General features: G+C 53.3%; 1 protein-coding gene across 3 annotated transcripts; it reads right to left on the reverse strand.

Moving 5' to 3' along the window:
• Positions 1–586: 586 nt before the first annotated feature.
• LOC123364511 (interleukin-36 receptor antagonist protein-like) lies at positions 587–20,724 on the reverse strand. Of its 3 annotated transcripts, none has more exons than XM_045006715.1 (8): positions 20,652–20,724; positions 17,650–17,726; positions 13,402–13,456; positions 7,834–7,882; positions 6,780–6,933; positions 5,517–5,642; positions 3,887–4,011; positions 587–2,180 (listed from the first exon to the last, which is right to left on the reverse strand). In XM_045006715.1, exons 5-8 carry the CDS (start codon positions 6,880–6,882, stop codon positions 1,962–1,964), a joined length of 573 nt encoding a protein of 190 aa, XP_044862650.1. In that variant the 5' UTR covers positions 6,883–6,933; positions 7,834–7,882; positions 13,402–13,456; positions 17,650–17,726; positions 20,652–20,724; the 3' UTR covers positions 587–1,961. The 3 variants fall into 3 exon arrangements, with proteins under 3 accessions (XP_044862650.1, XP_044862649.1, XP_044862648.1); XM_045006714.1 differs by lacking the exon at positions 20,652–20,724 and adding an exon at positions 18,215–18,301; XM_045006713.1 differs by lacking the exons at positions 17,650–17,726; positions 20,652–20,724 and adding an exon at positions 13,769–13,872.
• Positions 20,725–21,088: the final 364 nt, after the last annotated feature.

A 21,088-nucleotide genomic window follows, 5' to 3' on the forward strand; every position in this document is an offset into this window, starting at 1 on the left:
CGCGGCTAATTTGCACTTCCCATTGAGTTCATATAGCAGAGCGTAGTCTAATCCAAAGTATGGTGGGTTCACACTTAATAAAACACCAAAGGGAAGATTAAGAAACAGTTTAACATTTTTAGCAATGACTTGGAAGAAAACATAGAAGCATCACTGAAAGTTTGCAGATGACACAAAAATTGGGAGAGTGGTATATAACGAAGAGGACAGGTCACTGATACAGAGAGAGCTGGATTGCTTGGTAAACTGGGCGCAACTAAACAATATGTGTTTTAATACAGCTAAATGTAAATGGATACATCTGGGAACAAAGAAGGCAGGCCATATTTACATGATGGGAGACTCTACCCTAGGAAGCAGGGATGCTGAAAAAGATTTGCGGGGTGCGGTGGATCATCAGCTGAACATAAGCTCCCAGTGCAATGCTGTTGCCACAAGAGCTAATGTGATCCTGAGATGCACGAACAGGGGAATCTCGAGTAGGAGCACAGAGGTTATTTTCCTTCTATATTTGGCACTAGTGTGACCACAGCTGGAATCCTGTGTCCAGTTCTGGTGCCCACAATTCAAGAAGGATGTTGGTAAATGGGAAAGAGTTCAAAGAAGAGCCACAAGAATGATTCAAGGATTAGAAAACCTGCATTACAGTGAGAGACTCACGGAGCTCCATCTATTTAGCGTAACAAAGTGAAGAGGTGGTTGATCAAAGTCTATAAGTATCTAGAGGGGGAACAGATATTTAATACTGGGCTCTTCAGTCTAGCAGAGGAAGGTCTAACAAGAGCCAATGGCTGGAAGTTGAAGCTAGATAAATTCAGACTGGAAATCAGATGTACCTTTTTAATGGTAAGAGTAATTAACCATGGGAACAATTTACCCAAGATCATGGTGGATTCTCCATCACCGGCAATTTTTAAATCCAGATGGGATGTTTTTTCTAACAGCTGTGCTCTAGGGATTATTGTGGGCAGCTCTCTGGCTTGTGTGACACAGAAGATCTCACAATGGTCTCTTCTGGCCTTGGAATCCGGGAATCTATGTGAGGGAGCGTAAATCCAGTAAGAGATGTCTAAGGATTCAGTCCAGCTAACACCTTAACTTTGCCTCTGCTGCTTCCTACTGCGAGGAGTTCCGCTGACTGCAATGAGCATGCCCATCGTAGCCAGCAGTGCACCCAGGAGTAAAGTGCCTGCAGAAATAGGCCCGTACTCATAGCATCCAGGCATTATAAGATGGCTAATGGGATTTGGGAGCTTTCTAAGGAGATCAGAACATGCACCATGGCCCTGAGTCAAGAAAGAACATGAGCCACACTAATTTGAAGCATGTGTTTAAGTGCTATATTGCCCACAGCTGCTTTCCTGACCTGGATCTAAGAGCACCACTAATGCTACCACAGCATTTCCTTGGGGCCACATGCTGCGTGGGACCATATTTGTTAGTGCAATGCCCAATCCTACGTGAACCCATGTGACTGGGTCACGGGACCCTTGATGGTTGGCCCCGATGCAGGGGCTGGAGCTCCTTTTGGGATGGCTACCTAGTGATGCTGGCACAGAGATTCCGAGAGCAAGGGCTCACCCTGCCCTCCTCTGCTCTGAGTTTGTAGCAGGGCCTGGCTGTGACCTTTTGCTGGATCTTTAACAGCAAACGCTTTGCTCCCAACTATGTGTTGAGTGTTTGTGTTAACTGGAGGTTGATAAAAACCAAGATCATAAAAACCAGCCTGACTAAATATCCCATCCCCTCTCAACTGCTCAGGATTTGCTTCCTTGGTGCCGGTGAGGTCATAATGCCACGAGTTCTGGAGTCACCAGAGAATCTCCCAGAAAAAGGAGAGCAGACAATACTTTAATTTCTAGGACTAAAAAGAAGCAAGCAATATCGTTTGGGGTAAAGGGGGGAACCTCGAGGCCTTTGTCATCCATCGCATACCCCGAGTGTCTTCCCATCGCAGGCGGCTATTCGGTCAGAATCCTTTTAAAATAGAACTCAGTGATCTCTGTCTCGCCCGTGCGGTTGGTGATGCGGATGGGCTCGCTGCTCTTCTGGGAGGTGCAGAGAAACCAGCCCGGATAGGCGGCCGACTCGAAGCGGTGGGTGCTGCCTTCAGGAATGTTGTGGAAAGTGAAGCGAGCGGCTTGCTCCTTGTCTGCAAATAAGTCCATGATATTCTTATCCTGAGCAGGGAAGAGAAAGGAAGATGCCGTCACAGGAAGCTGGATTATTTCCTGGGAACAACATTCCCTGGGTGTTTAGCCCTTAGTTCTGCTGACTGATTAAGAGTTCTGCAAGTCTCTCTGTTATTCCTAACCAGTCTCAGGACCAGCTAGGATAACAATGATCAGCCTACTGGTTATTTCTGCATGGCTCGCTGTCTGACTGGTCATCAAAGTCACATGCTACTTGATCCTGTTCGCTGATTAGCTGAATGTAGTTTTATAAACAGGGGACTAAGGAATCGCGAATATCTCTGTTGGCAGGTGACAATGGATGGTTGTCTGTCCTTTCCCCAAACATTTATGGGAACATAAGCCCACTTGTAGCAGGGGCTTACCCACCTCTGGCTTTGGGCCTATCTGCTGCCTCGGTTTCCCTTTCCTCTCCAGTTAACTGAACTTCACACTGCCAGTGTTTTCTCAATAACTCTCCCCTTCGGGAGTCTGGTTTATTAGCACAAAGTTCTAAACACACAGCTCTTCCCCCAGCCTTCCTAGGGGGCTCACCGCCTCGGGCCCAGGCTCTGAGTCCTCTCCCTGCTGAGCCATTCTTCCTAGAAGTTCTCTCTCCCAGCTCTTCTAGCTCTGCGGAGACCCTCTGCCTAGGTCTCCTTGCCGGCTCTTTCCTAGGATTGGAGTGAGCATCCATCCCCAGGTCTGCTCTCCCTGCAGTCTCCTCTGATTGCCCTCATATCCCCCAGCAAGCCTTGTACACAGGGCTGGTACAACCTATTAGGCAACCTAGGCAGTCGCCTTGGGTGCTAGGATTTGGGGGGCAGCATTTTCTTTGGCAGTGACCGCGGCGGCCGGATCTTCGGCCACCCTGGTCGCCGCCGGCATTTAGGCAGAGGGAGCTGGGGCAGGGGAGCACGGGGAGGGCCGCCTACAGCAAGTATGGGGGTGGGGGCGGCACGCAGGGGAACTCCCCACCCCAGCTCACCCCTGCCCCCCCTCCTCCCCGAGCACGCTGTGGCTGCTTCACTTCTGCCGCCTCCCAGGCTTGCGGTGCCTAAGCTGATTGGCGCCGCAAGCCTGGGAGGTGGGAGAAGTGAAGCGGCGATGGTGTGCTCAGGGTGGAGGTGGAGCAGGGGTGAGCTGAGGTGCAGGGGGTGCCTCAGGGCGGGGGTTCGGGGACAGGGGAGGGCGCAAGTTGGAAGTTTCGCCTAGGACGCGAAATATCCTTGCACCGGCCCTGCTTGTACACCCCATCACATGACCCTGGTCTTCATTCCCTCCACCCTGGCAGGGTCAGATCAAGATTAAAGGTCAGATTGCTCTGTGACTCTGTCCATACGGATGCCCATGAACCGTGCATCACATGGGGCCACAAACATGGCAAATGGGGCAGCAGTTCAGAGCTCCAATGCATTTTATTGACCACCATTCAGTCCATATTGGACCATTTCCATGGTGGGGAGAGAAGATTCCTCCATCAGTTCCGCTCCTGCCAGTGGCAAGGACAGCCTTATCCGGGAACCACATCCACCCCACTCAGCCCCCAGCACTTGTCTGATCCACCAGGAGCCCCGCAACGGCTGGACCGGAGCAGCCCATGGCTCTGGCTACTTCAGGATCCTGTCCCTGGTGGGAGCCAGAAGCAGCCACCTGAGAGGAAGGTGCAAATTCTGCTCCTCAAGGCTGGTAGCTCCCCTGCTGAGGACACTCACCTCCAGCTGCAGCGTGGGTTCGGCCGAAGTTCCGCATGACAGGCAGCTTTTTCCTTCCTGGACACCCAGGATGATGGGATATTGTTTGCCCTGTATGAACCGGTTGGGCACCACGCTGAGTTTCTCTGCAGGGGGAACACGAGAGGACTCAGGTCCCTAGACTGCCAAGAGTCACTTTGCCACAGGGGCACACACGTGGCAGGGAGAGGCAGCATTAATCCACCCCACCAGGGAGCAACCATGCAGGCAGCCCTTGAACCACAGACCTAGCCCCCTCCTGCCCCACCCGGGCTCCTGCTCTGCATCGAACCCCCTGGCAGAATCTGCTGGGCTGGGGAAAGCAAGAGGCTCTGCACTCAGATTTCCTCCTTTCCGGGCACCGCCCCAGAGAGGGCGACGCTAGGGTGACCAGATCACCCAGGTCAAATATCGGGACGCGGGGGGGGGGGGGCGGGGCGGGGGCAGAGGGGGAAAAAATGGCGGCAGAGCAAAAAATAAATAAATCCCCCACCCCCGATTCCTCCTCCCTCCACAAGTGCTGGAGGGAGGCCCGGGAGACTCAGGGGAGCACGGGGCCAGGGTGAGTGTGAGTCTGGCCTGGCCCCGAGCAGGCAGGACTCGGGCGCGGTACCTGTAGGGAGAGTAGGGAGTGGCCTGCAGGGCCAGGCGGCAGCGGCTGTTCTCCCCACCTGGGCAGCGGGACTTGAGAGCAGCCGCTGCTGCAGCTCCCACTGCCGCGGGGGGAGGAAGCAGCCGCTGGCCAAGCTTGGCAGCTGCGGCTCTTGTGCCCACGAACCCCCCGAGCCCGGGCCTGCTGCGGGGACCCAGCGCGCACACAGCGCGCGCCCAGCCCCTGGCCAGTCGCGTCTGGGCTGGCTGCCCAGCTGGTGCAATCCCGCGGGCGGCCCTGGAGTGGGGGCAGCAGGCCCCAGCCCCCCCATTCCGCTCGGGTCCCACAGGGGAACGAACGGGGCTGGGCTGCCGATGCCTCCGCCGCAGGATTGCACCAGCTGGGCAGCCAGCCCAGACGCGACTGGCCAGCGGCTGGGCGCAGCGTGTGTGCTGCTGGGTCCCCGCAGCAGGCCCGGGCTCGGGGGGTTCGGGCCCGGGCGCCACATGCTTGGCCGCTTCCTCCCCCCGCGGCAGTGGGAGCTGCAGCAGCAGTTGCTCCCACGTCCCGCTGCCCAGGTGGGGAGAACAGCCGCCGCCTGGCCCCGCAGGCCACCCCCTAATCTCCCTCCAGGTACCGCGCCTGAGTCCTGCCTGCTCGGGGCCAGGCCGGACTCACACTCACCCCGGCCCCGCGTTCCCCTGCGTCTCCTGGGCATGGTTTGCTTGGCAAGAAGCGGGGAATTGGGGAGGGATCCAACTGAAGAAGGAGGGGGCGGAGTCGGGGCGGGGAAGGGCGCGAGCCCTTCCGGGCTCCAGAGCCTTTGCTTGTTTGTCCAGTGTCCCGACCTAACATTGGTCGGGACGCGGGACAAACAAGCAAATATCGGGACAGTCCCGATAAAATCGGGACGTCTGGTCACCCTAGGCGACGCAGCCCTCAACCCCTCTCTGCCTCGCCGGGAGGGAAGCAGCAGGACAGCCAGCGGGAGTGGGAAATGAGAGGGAGTGTGGAGCTCACCGGGGTCTGAGTTGGAGGCCTCGGCCACAAGATTTTTGCTCTGCAAGCGGACGACCTTCTGCTTGGCATCACGCAGGGTGAAGATGAATGGCTTGGGAAGGTCCAAAATAGTGACACTACCATCCTCTGGATGATGGGGAAAGGCAAAACGTTAATGCAGGACCTTAACTGTAGAAATTCTCCTACGGTGACGAGGATGTCCGTCGGAAAGGAATCTGCCCCCCGGCAGCTCCATAGCTCCTGGCACTCCTCCCCTCCATTGCCCTGCAATGTCATAGCATTGCCGGGCACCCCCTGAGCCCTCAGTGTGCACGGTGAATTCAGCTCCTTCCCTCTTAACTTGTCCCCTATAAACTATGCCAGGGATAGCTCCTGCAAGGAAGCAGGTAACTGCCTAGGCCTTGCTGCTGTCTCTGCATCCCAGTCCCCGGACCGTGCTCCAGTGATACAGACTGGTCTCTAAGAAATTGTATCTCCCTTTTTCTGAGCGTTTCCCCCTGAGATATGACCATAAAGCAAGCTTCTAGATCCCAGGGGAGATGGCTTAGATTGCACATAATTCAGGGCCCTGGGGCCAGATTCTGTTCTCAGTGATGCTGCTGTAAACTGGGGATGCAAACAGAGGTACTGGAACAATTTGTATAGTGGGCAGGGGCGGCTCTAGGATTCCAGCCGCCCCAAGCACGGCGGCATGCCGCAGGGGGCGCGCTGCCGGTCGCCGGTCCCATGGCTCCGGGGGACCTCTTGCAGACGTTCCTGCGGAGGGTCTGCTGGTCCCGCAGCTCCGGTGGAGCATCCGCAGGCATGCCTGCGGAAGGTCCATCCGAGCCGCGGGACCAGCGAACCCTCCGCAGTCATGCCTGCGGGAGATCCGCTGGTTCGTGGCTCCGGTGGACTTCCCGCAGGCATGACTGCGGAAGGTCCGCTGGAGCCGCCTGCCACCCTGCTGGCAAAATGCCGCCCCACGCGCGCGCTTGGCACGCTGGGGTCTGGAGCCGGCCCTGATAGTGGGGGTGCTGAGATCCATTGAATGACACTGTAAACCAGGGGGTGTGGTGTGCAGAACCCACATACCCCTAATTCCAGCAGCAGCTATAGGTGCGAGGCCTGTTGTCTGACTCTGCCATGCCCCTCCTCGGTGCTGGGCCGAGGACAAGACTGAGCAGGAATTTGACTGATGAGAAGGCACAAAAAGGAGTTTTGCCAGGGAGCCCTCTCGGGCCCTGAGATTCTCCTTTATCTGGCTCCCGCGCCCAGACCCACCATTCATAGAGAATCTGTCAGACAAATCCTTCATGTCTTTGTCCTGATTCCCACGGGGTTCACTTGGCCGTCCCCCTGACGCTGCTCCTGGCTGGAATGCCATTGTGGTGGACGTGTGCCCGGTGCCGGTCGTGTCCTGGCGGGAGTGCGGTGGCTGGGAAGGAGAGATGGACACGAACTCTCAGGCAGGCTGGTCCCATAGGGGGATCCCCATTGGCCCTGCTGAGCCAGGATGGGGGCGGGGGGCAGAGCAGGGCCCATCTTTGGCCCACTGCCCCCTTCAGATCTTGGCAGCCAGCAGCACATGGCATGGAGTGTGCAGGGGTGGGAGTGAGCCCCACTGCCAAACAACCTGATTGGCTTCGATCTCGCCTCATTCCTCATCTCACCTCCCTTGGCCCAGCTCCAGGGCAGCTCCCCATGGAATCGCCAAAGGGGCCGCCCGCCCCATGGCCGTGGCAGGAGGAAGGCCGTGGACCGGCCACTGGCAATGCTGCCGGGGGTGGGATGCTTCCCCGCTATGGCCTGGCCCAGGATGCAGCCGGGAGGGCTACGGGTCGTGACCCCTCTCTGCTGCTCTGAGAAGGCTCCGGACTGGCTAGCTGGGGCCAGGTTGTCAGCCCAGCTGCACCGACAGGGCTCGGCCAACCCAGGCTGCCCTACGCAGGAGGATCCAGGCCTCACTGCGCCCGTTAGCTGCTGGCAGGATGTGCTGGGCAAGGGGGGTTTCTCCAGCCAGGCCGGAGCCAGGGAATGACAGACACCAGGGTCAGTTAGTACCCGACCCCGCCTTAACCCAGTGGGCCACTGGCAATCCCACCCTCGCTGCTCGGCCCCGGACAGGCCCCTGGGGGAGAGCCAGGGAACAGCCCCTGCAGAGCGGGCCCCAGAGCGGGTCCAGGAGGCCCGGCTGGGTCCCCACCAGGAGGCTGTGCCCCTTTGGGACCCGCTATGGCCCAGCGCTCTGCGTATCTGGCTGCCCCTGCCCCTGGGCTCGGCCGGGACTCTCAGCCATTTATACACGGGGCAGGGTGACATGAGCGCAGATCTGTACCGTGTGTGTGGAGGCCGATCCTGCTGCGGAGACGGGGCCCTCAGGGTCACTGGGGAAAGAACAAGGAGCCGTGAGATTTCTCTCCCTTGGGGGAGCCGAGGGTCTCAGACATGGGAGCTGCGTCTGCATCGCTCCCAGTTTATGCCTTGGTAGGAAATTACTGTCTGAGATTGTGAGCGCAGACATTCTGCTGCCCTCCCAGCTCCTCTCCAGGCCCACTGCCCCCAGCTCTGCTAGTTTGGCTGCTCTCCCATGATGGGGGCGGGGGGAGATCTGATCAATTCTGGAATTTAGTACTCAGAAATTCCTTCATTTCTTCAACCCTCCGTCTCCCATAGCTAGCTTCTCTACCTTGCAATGTCTCTTTCTCAAGATGTGATGTATGCGATCGTGGTGTAGTAACACACTCCACCCCGCCCCAGAAGTACAGCCACACCAGAGTTTATATCCACATCTGCTGTGTTAATATTGCAAAACATAAGAACATAAGAACATAAGAAAGGCCGTACCGGGTCAGACCAAAGGTCCATCTAGCCCAGTATCTGTCTACCGACAGTGGCCAATGCCAGGTGCCCCTGAGGGAGTGAACCTAAAAGGCAAGGATCAAGTGATCTCTCTCCTGCCATCCATCTCCATCCTCTGACGAACAGAGGCTAGGGACACCATTCTTACCCATCCTGGCTAATAGCCATTTATGGACTTAGCCACCATGAATTTATCCAGTCCCCTTTTAAACATTGTTATAGTCCTAGCCTTCACAACCTCCTCAGGTAAGGAGTTCCACAAGTTGACTGTGCGCTGCGTGAAGAAGAACTTCCTTTTATTTGTTTTAAACCTGCTGCCTATTAATTTCATTTGGTGTGGATTTATATAAGGGCAATAATATATTCTCAGTCTTATTCTCTATCCCCTTTTTAATGATTCCTAACATCCTGTTTGCTTTTTTGACCGCCTCTGCACACTGCGTGGACATCTTCAGAGAACTATCCACGATAACTCCAAGATCTTTTTCCTGACTCGTTGTAGCTAAATTAGCCCCCATCATGTTGTATGTATAGTTGGGGTTATTTTTTCCAATGTGCATTACTTTACATTTATCCACACTAAATTTCATTTGCCATTTTGTTGCCCAATCACTTAGTTTTGTGAGATCTTTTTGAAGTTCTTCACAATCTGCTTTGGTCTTAACTATCTTGAGTAGTTTAGTATCATCTGCAAACTTTGCCACCTCACTGTTTACCCCTTTCTCCAGATCATTTATGAATAAATTGAATAGGATTGGTCCTAGGACTGACCCTTGGGGAACACCACTAGTTACCCCTCTCCATTCTGAGAATTTACCATTAATTCCTACCCTTTGTTCCCTGTCCATTAACCAGTTCTCAATCCATGAAAGGACCTTTCCTTTTATCCCATGACAGCTTAATTTACGTAAGAGCCTTTGGTGAGGGACCTTGTCAAAGGCTTTCTGGAAATCTAAGTACACTATGTCCACCGGATCCCCCTTGTCCACATGTTTGTTGACCCCTTCAAAGAACTCTAATAGATTAGTAAGACACGATTTCCCTTTACAGAAACCATGTTGACTATTGCTCAAGAGTTTATGTTTTTCTATGTGTCTGACAATTTTATTCTTTACTATTGTTTCAACTAATTTGCCCGGTACCGACGTTAGACTTACCGGTCTGTAATTGCCGGGATCACCCCTAGAGCCCTTTTTAAATATTGGCGTTACATTAGCTAACTTCCAGTCATTGGGTACCGAAGCCGATTTAAAGGACAGGTTACAAACCTTAGTTAATAGTTCCGCAACTTCACATTTGAGTTCTTTCAGAACTCTTGGGTGAATGCCATCTGGTCCCGGTGACTTGTTAATGTTGAGTTTATCAATTAATTCCAAAACCTCCTCTAGTGACACTTCAATCTGTGACAGTTCCTCAGATTTGTCACCTACAAAAGCCAGCTCAGGTTTGGGAATCTCCCTAACATCCTCAGCCGTGAAGACTGAAGCAAAGAATCCATTTAGTTTCTCTGCAATGACTTTATCATCTTTAAGCGCTCCTTTTGAATTTTGATCATCAAGGGGCCCCACTGGTTGTTTAGCAGGCTTCCTGCTTCTGATGTACTTAAAAAACATTTTGTTATTACCTTTGGAGTTTTTGGCTAGCCGTTCTTCAAACTCCTCTTTGGCTTTTCTTATTACACTCTTGCACTTAAGTTGGCAGTGTTTGTGCTCCTTTCTATTTGCCTCACTAGGATTTGACTTCCACTTTTTAAAGGAAGTCTTTTTATCTCTCATTGCTTCTTTTACATGGTTGTTAAGCCACGGTGGCTCTTTTTTAGTTCTCTTACTGTTTTTCTTAATTTGGGGTATACATTGAAGTTGGGCCTCTATTATGGTGTCTTTAAAAAGGGCCCACGCAACTTGCAGGGATTTCACTTTAGTCACTGTACCTTTTAACTTTTGTCTAACTAACCCCCTCATTTTTGTATAGTTCCCCCTTTTGAAATTAAAGGCCACAGTGTTGGGCAGTTGAGATGTTCTTCCCCTCACAGGGATGTTGAATGCTATTGTATTATGGTCACTATTTCCAAGCGGTCCTGCTATAGTTACCTCTTGGACCAGCTCCTGTGCTCCACTCAAGATTAAATCTAGAGTCGCCTCTCCCCGTGTGGGTTCCCGTACCAGCTGCTCCATGAAGCAGTCATTTAAAGTATCGAGAAATTTTATCTCGGCATTTCGTCCTGAAGTGAAATGTTCCCAGTCAATATGGGGATAATTGAAATCCCCCACTATTATTGGGTTCTTAATTTTGATAGCCTCTCTAATTTCCCTTAGCATTTCATCATCACTATTACTGTCCTGGTCAGGTGGTCGATAATAGATCCCTACTGTTATATTTTTACTAGAGCATGAAATTTCTATCCATAGAGACTCTATGGAACCTGTGGATTCGCTTAAGATTTTTACTTCATTTGAATCTACACTTTCTTTAACATATAGTGCCACTCCTCCCCCTGCACGGCCTGTTCTGTCCTTCCGATATATTTTGTACCCCGGAATGATTGTGTCCCATTGATTGCTCTCAGTCCACCAGGTTTCTGTGATGCCCATTATATCTATATCCTCCTTTATCACAAGACACTCTAGTTCACCCATCTTATTATTTAGACTTCTGGCATTTGTGTACAAGCACTTTAAAAACTTGTTCCTGTTTATTAGCCTACCTTTTTCTGATGTGCCAGATTCTTTTTTATGTGACTGTTTATCATCTGATCCAGCCCTTACATTATACTTCTCATTCCTCTGCTCCTGACTATAACCTGGAGATTCTCTATCATCAGACTCTCCCCTAAGAGAAGTCTGAGTCCGATCCACACTCTCTTCTGCAGCAGTCGGCTTTCCCCCATCTCCTAGTTTAAAAACTGCTCTACAACCTTTTTAATGTTTAGTGCCAGCAGTCTGGTTCCACTTTGGTTTAGGTGGAGCCCATCTCTCCTGTATAGGCTCCTCCCATCCCAGAAGTTTCCCCAGTTCCTAATGAACGTGAACCCCTCCTCTCTACACCATCGTCTCATCCACGCATTGAGACTCTGAAGCTCTGCCTGCCTACCTGGCCCTGCGCGTGGAACTGGGAGCATTTCTGAAAATGCCACCATAGAGGTCCTGGATTTCAGTCTCTTCCCTAGCAGCCTAAATTTGGCTTCCAGGACATCTCTCCTACCCTTCCCTATGTCATTGGTACCTACATGTACCACGACCACCGGCTCCTCCCCAGCACTACACATAAGTCTATCTAGATGCCTCGAGAGATCCGCAACCTTCGCACCAGGCAGGCAAGTCACCATACGGTTCTCCCGGTCATCACAGACCCAGCTATCTACATTTCTAATAATCGAATCTCCCATTACTAACACCTGCCTTTTCCTAGAAACTCGAGTTCCCTCCCCTGGAGAGGCAACCTCAGTGCGAGAGGTAACCCCAGCACCATCTGGAAGGAGGGTCCCAACTACGGGAAGGTTTCCCTCTGCTCCCATTGACTGCTCTACTTCCCTGAGCCCTTCTTCCTCCTCAACAGCACAGGAGCTGTCTAAGCGGAGGTGGGACAATTCTACAGTGTCCCGGAAAGCCTCATCAACATACCTCTCTGCCTCTCTCAGCTCCTCCAGTTCCGCCACCCTGGCCTCCAAAGTCCGTACATGGTCTCTGAGGGCCAGGAGCTCCTTGCACCGACTGCACACATACGCCACCCGCCCACAGGGCAGGTAATCATACATGCGACAGTCAGTGCAATAAACTGGATAGCCCCCACTCTGCTGCTGGGCTTCTGCCTGCATTGTCTCCTAGTTAGTGAAAGGGTGGTTTACGGAAAGTAGTTTTAGAATGTAGTTTGGTATATAGGTTTTAGGGTTTTAGGGGGGGGCTACAGGGAAGGGGTTAGGGCCGGCAAGGGACTCCCACTCCCTTTCCAATCTCCCTTGCGAAACTCCCTGTTAGCAGCCCCTGGTCGCAAAGCTCCCTGGTCGCTTGTGCGCGGCTTTATAAAGCCCTGGCCTGAGTGAATGCCCCGCCCACTGATTAAGGCTCAGCCAATTACCAGAGGCTTCGAGCTTTCAAACCTGCCTCCAACTGCCAGCCAGAGCACACGATCCCTCAAACAACCAAACAAACAAACAGACTGACAAACACAAGCTCAGCACACAGCAAGTAACCCCCAAACACAAACAAACACACACTACAGACAGTCACTTACCCCACAGATGCTGTATTAGCTCCTCCTTCACCTGGAGAACTCCCTTGCGAAACTCCCTGTTAGCCTCGATGGATGCAGCATTTCTTGCCAGAGCCACCGTGTCTCCTAAAAGTGTTGTCTATACAATGGTGCAGTGGGACGGCTCCCCCACTCCCGTGGAAAAAGGGTTAACGTCAGCCCTGGGAGAAGGTTGTGGCTGAGAGCTGCTAAGCTGGGCTGCTTGGGGAAGCGGCTGCAGCTGGGCCATGCCCCAATCAGGCCACAGCTGGCCTGTATAAAAAGGCTGTGAGCCAGCGGCCAGAAGAAGTCTCTCTCTAGGCTGGGAGGGAGCAGGGCCTGGCTGCCTGCAGAAAGGGTACTGGGAGTGAAGCAGGGCTGGGGAGAGCTAGAGGAGCAGGGGAGCTCCAGGCTGGCAACTCCCCAGGCTGCAGGGCCTGGTCCAAGACCCATAGAGGTACTGGAAGGCAGCAGGTCTGACCCCCCTTGCCTATGATAAGTGGCTTTTACTCTGCAGTCTGCCCCAGGGAGCGGAGGCTGCGTGATGACTGGCAGTAGCCCAGACTGAGGCAAGGTGGAGATTAGAGGGTTTCCCAGAGAGGGGAGACCCATAGAGACCGGTGAGGTATCGCCAGGGAGCAGGGGCAGCCCCAGGGTAAAGGGGCACCAGGGTCCAGGAGGGACACGGGGCCAGCTACAAGCAAGACACCGGCCTGCAGAGGGCACCCAGGCTGGAAAAGAGCTAATTCCCTGAGATGACCAGTAGGAGGTGCCGCAGGGGTGAGTCCCACACCTTTACAAATGGGAACAGACTTACCTGGAGACTGTCCTCAGATCCGTTGGTTTTGTGAGATCTCTTGGCAGGGCTGATTCTGAAAAGGAAAGAGAGAATTGTTTCTTTGTGCTCCCCCATCTGTCTGTATCCACCTGCTCTTACTTGTCTTATACTTAGATTATCAGCTCTTTGGGTTGTCTGTACAGCACCTAGCACAGCAGGAGACTGGGCCGGGACTAGTGCTCCTAGGTGCTAACACAAAGTAATAGAAAAGCATCCAGAGGACAAGCACAATAACAAGCAAAGCTAGAGGAAGGGCCAAAACCATCTTGGGTGGGTTGCTGAAGGCCCAGGGGCTAGCAGTGGAGGAGATGAATATTCCCAGCAGCAGATCTGTCAACAGCAATACCTGTTGGGCATCTAGTTTGAAGCTCCTTCTGTCACAGGCAGGCTCAGGCTGAGCTCTCTGCAGCGATCACCCAGCTATTAATACTGGGAGGGGTGGTTCTCACGGGAGTGACTTCAACATGCAAATAACCCACTCATTAGGAATTGCAGCATGGCTAAAAGATCCTTCTGGACCAACTGGCAGAGTAGTTGAAAAGAGCCAGATACCAACTCATCCAGGAGACTCACTCTGCAGATCCCCAACCAGGCTGGGTTCATGTAGCAGATAACTCATTGTAGCCCACTGGGAGCACTAGGTCTGAGCATGCCGAGATGCACCAAGTGTCCATGAGGACATGGACAACGTGCTGCTCACACGCTCAGGAAGAGGGCCCAACTCTGCTCTCCGTTATGCCAGTGTAGATCCAGAGTAACTGCACTGAGGGCCCGATGCAGTGCCCAGTATTCAATGGCAGTATGCCCCCTGGCCCGGTGAAGAACACTACAATCGCAGCATCACATCCAGAGGACGCTTGTCTCCTTTGGTTGTTTAGTAATTGTTCCCCCCCCGACCCAGTTCCCTATTCCTTGCTGAGCTTGGCAGGCCCAGGACTCCTATAGTGGTCCTAGCAGCAGCAAAGCTGCAATCGCGTGACCACTTGGTGAGCTTGGACTAGGAGGTGCCATGGGGAGTCTCTGGTGTGGGTGTGTAACCCACTGGTGAGTGCGTGTTCCAGGGCCCCTCCATGCCCGATCCACAGAGGAGAGGACCCTGGGATGGCCCCAGCAAAGATACGAGGCTAGGCCGGGTCGGAAGGTCCTGAGGCGATGACAATTCCCCACAGAGGGTTATGCTTGAGATCGGTCAGCGAGCCGGTATTTAATAGGGACTCACTGATTTGGTTCAAGGCTAATTTTGTAATCAGAACGTCTTGTGATACTAAATCAAATGCCTGCCAGAAGCTTGTTTTGTTAACACAGCTACATTTGTCAGCCTGACGTGTAATCTCATTAGGAAAAAAATCAGATTTAATTGACAAGACCTGCTTTTCACGCTGACTGGTGCGTATTACCCTGCCGTCTAGTAACTCTTTGTTCATTCGATTCTGGATCAGCTTGGGATGGACATCAGGCTAATTGGCCTCTAGTGACCCACATCATCCTATATAAATATTGGCCCATCATAAGCTTCATGTGGTCCTTCATGCGGGGAAGGGAAGGAACCCCCCTTCGTGGTTGTAGAAGCCCCACCCCCACTCTGCCCTACCCATCATGTTTGCTCTCTGAGAGGGGGCATGTCCAATGGATCTGTGCAGTCACAGCTATCACTGGGACCCTTCCCCGGCTGCCCTCCAAGCCCGTCTGTGGCAGTGTGGATGAAGCCTCCTGGAGCAAAGAGCTGCAGCATGCAAGTGTGCAGACCCCCCCGCACCCTTCCCTTTACACACTGGAACGCCCAGGCTGCATTGGGGTCCGAGCCTCATTCCATTCCCCCCTCCCTCCATCATTTGCTCTCCCCCACCCTCACTCACTTTTACCAGGCTGGGGTTGCGGGCTCTGTGGTGGGGCTGGGGATAAGGAGCTTGGGATGCAGGACGGGGCTCAGGGCTGGGGGTTGGGGTGCAGGGTGTGTGTGGGCTCTGTGTTGGGGCCAGATGTGACATTATTGACATGAACTGGGACCGTACAGATCATTGTTGCAACCAAGGTCCTGTAGTGGCACCAAATGTGGTATAAAGGAGGTCAAATAAGGTGTCTAAGACCAGGTTATGGGTTGCTGGTTATGATTATGCTGTCTATATGCATGTGTCATTTTTGTATTTAAAGTTATAAGTATTGCCTCTATACTGTCTGTATTTCAAAATTATGCTGTGCTTCTGGGTGACACCCCAGACAAGTTGGTGTCAGCTCTGCCTAGCCTGCTTGATGGTCCATTAAGGACCATCAGCTATACAAGTGACCCATTGAGAGAAGGCAGATGTGCCTTGTAACTCAGCAAAACGCAGGGATTTGCCCAGGTGACTCCAGACTCCATTTTGCTGTAATTTTCCACAGTAAGAACAAAGAGGTTCTTACACCTGGAAAAGACTATAAAAGGCTGATGCCTCATCTCCATCTTGTCTTCAATCTTGCTTCTTACCTCTGGAGGGACTTTGCTACAAACGGAAGCTCTGAACAAAGGACTGATGACCCATCCCAGCTGTGGATGTTCCAGAGACTTGATTTGAACCTGCAGTTTATTCTATCACTGCTACAAGCCTGAACCAAGAACTTGGCCATCACTGTATGTAATTGATTCCATTTCACCAATTCTAGCTCTCATCTATATTTCTTTCTTTTATGAATAAACTTTTAGATTTTAGAGTCTAAAGGATTGGCAACAGCGTGATTTGTGGGTAAGATCTGCGTTGTATATTGACCTGGGTCTGGGGCTTGGTCCTTTGGGATCACGAGAACCTTTTTTCTTTTACTGGGGTATTGGTGGTAATACTGGGAAACTGGAGTGTCTAAGGGAATTGCTTGTGTGACTTGTGGGTAGCCAGTGGGGCCAAACCAAAGTCCTCTTTGTCTGGCTGGTTTGGTTTGCCTTAGAGGTGGAAAAACCCCAGTCTTGGCCCCAGCCCTGCTTTAAGCAATTTGTCCTGAATTGGCACTCTCAGTTGGGTCCTGCCAGAACCAGCATCATTACACCAGGGATGAGAGGTTTGGGTACAAGAGGGGACTCTGGACTGGAGCAGGGGATTGGGGTGCGGGAGGGGGTTCGGGATGCAAGGTCCCAGTAGCGCTTACCTAGGAAGCAGCCACCAGGTCTCTGCAGTGCAGCCCCTAAGCGTATGGGCAGTCAGGGAAGCTCTGCATGCTTCCCACAGGCATCACCCCTGAAGCTCCCATTGGTCGCGGTTCCTGGGCAGTGGGAGCTGTAGAGCTGGCACTAAGGGCGGAGGCAGCACACAGAGCATCCCTGGCTGCCCATCTGCCTAGGGGCCGCAAGGACCTGGCAGCCGCTTCCAGGAGCTGTGCGGAGGTAGGGCAGGCAGAGAGCCTGCCTTAGTCGAAAGCCCCTGCTGTGCCGCCGACCGGACTTTTAACGGCCCAGTTGACGGTGCCGACCAGAGCTGCCAGGGTCCCTTTTTGACTGGGCGTTCCAGTCGAAAACCAGACGCCTGGCAACCCTATTCCCAACAGCATCTCCGAGCAGCTGGCTCTCCCATGCATTTGTCATCTTCCTCGTCACTGCAGAAGGCAGGACGGAGCAGAGTCTATGCAACATGAACAACGCAGGGCTTGAAGGGGAGACCAGCCCACTAACTCAACCTGCTTGCTCAAGTTAAACCGGTACAGCAATAACCATACAAAGAGTTGTAAACACTTGGCCTGCCTGAGCATGCTTCACTTCACTAGCAGTCAGGATTTAAGGAGTTTCCTACTCATCCTGAGAGTCATTCTGGACAGGGCGAGGCCTGAACTTTGTCATCTGCCTCTGAACTTTGCAGTGGAGAATCAAACACAAAACACCTGTAAAACAAACACCTCTCAGGTCTTCACCTACTGCAAAGGAGCCAAAGCCCCATTTTTTTAATGTCACAGGTCATCCCGAAACTCCCTCTAGTATTTGCCACCCTGTACTGCATCCACTCCCTCCTGCTCTAGTCCATTGCCATGAACCTGGATACATTTCCTTGTCCTTGTGACTCAGCCACGCCGAGAGACCCCCCCCCATGACCCTAGGCAGCAGGGAACGGGCCCAGTTGGCTCTGGCAGTGCGTGGAGATCCCCAGGCAGCACCAGCACCTCTCACATGCCTGCCTCTCCAGTTTGTTTCTTTGTCCTTTTCGCTTGGTTTATTGATGGGTGTAAATAGTCCCCTCCTGCCCGCCCCTCCAGCCTGGGAGCATCACTCACCTCTACCGAAGGATGCAGCACAGCAAGGCAGGCTCCAGTCCAGCTCCCCTCAGTTCGGTTCTGCTCCTGGGACGCAGCTGGGGAATGGATAGAGTTGGCCCATAGCTCATACTTCTGTTTATTGTTTCCTGCCTGGTTCTGTGACTCATGGGGATGCTCAGCAGCCTCCTTCGGCACCCTCCCTTGGACCTCCACCACCATCAGTTTTTGTCCCCTGAAACCTGTTGTTTTCTGGGTCTTGATGAGGGGTCAGTTGTGGGGGTGGGTCTTTAGTTCTGGGTGGACCCAGGATTCATATAGGCCTGTCTGGTTCTGCTCTGACCTGTGCCACCCTGGCTGTGCTTTTTTAACCCCTCCTGAACACCCCATAACAAGTCTGGGAAAAGGTGATCTTTGGTGCTGGGTAAATGACAGATGTTTGCTCTGTTAACTGGCCCTTTCCTGCTCTGCGGATCTGTTCCCCAGCTGTCCCACGCTCACCTGCAGCATTTACAGAGCTAAAAGATTTTCATCTACTCTCATTAGCTCCACAAGAACCAACCCTGCCCTAGATGAGGGGGCTAACCTGCAGCCTGGTTCGCACATTGACAACAGTCGTTCCAGGTGTGGGAATCTTTCTGAGGGTTGATGCATGGGCCGGGAAGAACCCAGCTTAGCTCTCAGATCCCAGGGTGGGTTTGGACGGAGCTTTGACCTGGAGTCACAATAAACATGGAGTCCATGATCCTCTTCAGACTGTCACTTTTCAGCACAGAGCCACTCTTTAACTGCCAGTGCAGCTGAATCTCTCGCTCAGTTACCCAACACCAGCTGGGTCTGACAGTTTGCCTGCACTGGTTCAGCTTGTGGCAGTTCCTCTTGCAGACCTACAGCTAGTTGTAACAGTTCATCCTAAATGTTCTTCTGGAAGTTGCTCAGGCAAGGCAAGTGGTGTTGGCTGGTTAGTCCCCCACCTGCTTTGTTTTTAGCACTAGTGGATCCATGTTGTGCAGCAAATATCTCCACTGGCCGGAGATGGGACCCTAGATGGGGAGGGCTCTGAGTTACTACAGAGAATTCTTCCCCAGGTGTCTGGCTGGTGGGTTCTGCCCACATGCCCAGGGTTGAACTGATCGCCAGATTTGGGATCAGGAAGGAATTTTCCCCAAGGTCAGATTGGCAGAGACCCTAGTGGGGTTTCGCCTCCCTCTGCAGCGTGGGGCCTGGGTCACTTGCAGGTTTAAACTAGTGTAAATGGTGGAGTCTCTGTAACTTGAGGTCTTTAAACCATGATTTGAGGACATCAGTCACTCAGCAGAGGTTCAGGGTCTGTTACAGAAGGAGGTGGGTGCGGTTCTGTGGCCTGTGATGTGCAGGAGGTGAGACTAGATGATCAGGATGGTCCCTTCTGACTGTAAAGTCTGTGAGTTTATCAGAGCCGGGACCAACACAGAAGCCAAACACTCCAGGCTCTGAGAACGTTTGGAATCCAGATCTGAAGACAGTAGCTCAGACACTGTTGTTACCAGCTGCTTCTGACTGAGGCGTATGGTGTAGGGAATCCCACATACATCACAGCCCTGTGCAGTTTGTGCGTGAGAGCCATGTCTTTCTGCTGGCACTGTCCCAGGCACCTCACTCTGGCATGCAGGGCTGGGCTAATGCGTGTGAAAGAGAGGAAATGAGATCACACAAGGTGAATCAAACAAGGCTCAGCCCAGAGATTGCAAAAGAGGTTACAGGAAGCCAGGGGCCCTGGTGCTGCCCCAGGCCCTGCTCCCTGACTAACGACAATTGCCCTGAATTTCCTCCATTACTACCTGAGCAACTTCTGCTTAGAGAAGCGTGAGCAAGTCAGAATGGCTTCCCCTCGTGTGCTAACATGACTCCACACATCCTTCCCCACAGCCGGGTCTCTTCTCCTCGAGGGCAGGACAAGTCTAGCATTATTTCTAGCCAACACGATCTCCGTCACTGGACCCTCACCCCCCACCAGTGTCCAAAGGACAAGGACACCCCCCAGCATCCCAGCGGAGCAGTTCCCATGACACTGAGGGGACACTGGAATGTACACCCTGCCAGAGCACCCAGTCCCCTCCTGCTCCTAGCCAAGAACTGCAGCTGGTTCCCCTGCACCGAGGGAGTTACTGTTCGGAGCACTGATCAGCAGCAGGCCGTAACGGGCCCAATCCCCCTGCCTTTAAGGGAATGGGAAGCTTCCAATGGGAGCGAGATTAGGCCTTGCGATGCAGGCATGCCAGAAGCTCCCTAGAAGTGGGAGGGCCAGAGGCCTCTGGACTGTGACCCCACCCCGCTCCATCCTTCCCCCGAGGCCCTGCCCACACCCCACCTCTCTCCCCAGGGCCACGCCCAGGCTCTGCCCCAAAGCCCCGCCCTGCCTCTTCCCTGAGGCCCTGCCCTCGCTCCACCTCTTCCCACTCCCGCTCCACCCGTTCCTCTGAGGCCCCGCCTGCGGCTCACACCTCTCCGCCAGCTCCTCCCTGCCATCACTTACCCTTAAGGCCCCTGGCCCACCCTGTTCCGTTGCCCCTGCCTTGCATAATCTCAGTACTGCACCCGCCTGCCCGGCCTCACCTGTTCCAGTGCTTTGCCGATTTGTTATCCTCACCTCTAGCATTCTTCTGCCCGAACGCAGATTGTAACCTTGTCAGGGCAGGTCTCTGCCCGCACCCAGCCCAGTGTGCTCATCAGTGTGTGCACCATATGGGGTGGAGTTCAGGATCCCTGACACTAGGCCCACCTGCTAGAGGGGAATGACAACAGATTTGTGAGCCCAGATCCTCTGCAGAGCTGGGCCAAAGAGTCTAAAGCCAGAAGGGACCACAGTGGTCATCTAGTCTGATCTCCTGCACAGCACAGGCCAGAGAACTGCCCTGCATTACTTCCTGCTTGACCTTGAACCAATCTGTTAGAAAAACATCCCAGCTTGAGTTAAAAATGATCCATGATGGACTCTCCACCCCAGCCCGGGGTATATTTTTCCAATGCGGAATTGCTCTCACTTTTAAAGATCTGCACCGCGTTCCCAGTCTGAATTTGTCTAGCTTCACTCTGCTCATTAGGCCTTTGGCTGCTAGATGGGGGTCGCCAGATCAGATTCATCGCCAGCCGCAGGTGAATGACAGAAGCCTCATGGAGGCAAACGCAGAGCAAATGAGGGCTGATCTCAGATGAGGTTGTCAGTTCTTCAGGGCAGGGGCTGTAGTTCTGTCCTGGGTTTGTACAGAGCTGGCACAATGTGGTCCTGGTCCAGGACAGGGGCTGTTGGTCAGTCCAGCACTCCAGGTAATCAATAAGAGGTAGGGTTATGCCTGTGCAAATTAAGAAGGATTTAGTGTTACTGACACCAACTCAGCATCGTCCCTCACCAGGGAAGCTGGAACAATGTGCATAGTGGGGGTGCTGAGAGCCATTGAACCAAACTGTAAACTCTGGATAT

The sequence above is a fragment of the Mauremys mutica genome, chromosome 2 (genome assembly GCF_020497125.1).
Source record: "Mauremys mutica isolate MM-2020 ecotype Southern chromosome 2, ASM2049712v1, whole genome shotgun sequence".
Lineage (NCBI taxonomy): Eukaryota > Metazoa > Chordata > Testudines > Geoemydidae > Mauremys > Mauremys mutica.

Coding starts and splice junctions, on each gene's coding strand:
- LOC123364511 (XM_045006715.1), bottom strand. CDS start 6,882: ATGGCATTCCAGCCAGGAGCAGCGTCAGGGGGACGGCCAAGTGAACCC. Junction 5,643..6,779: donor TGACAGATTCTCTATGAATG/GTGGGTCTGGGC, acceptor CCCATCATCCAG/AGGATGGTAGTGTCACTATT. Junction 4,012..5,516: donor GGCCTCCAACTCAGACCCCG/GTGAGCTCCACA, acceptor TTCCCCCTGCAG/AGAAACTCAGCGTGGTGCCC.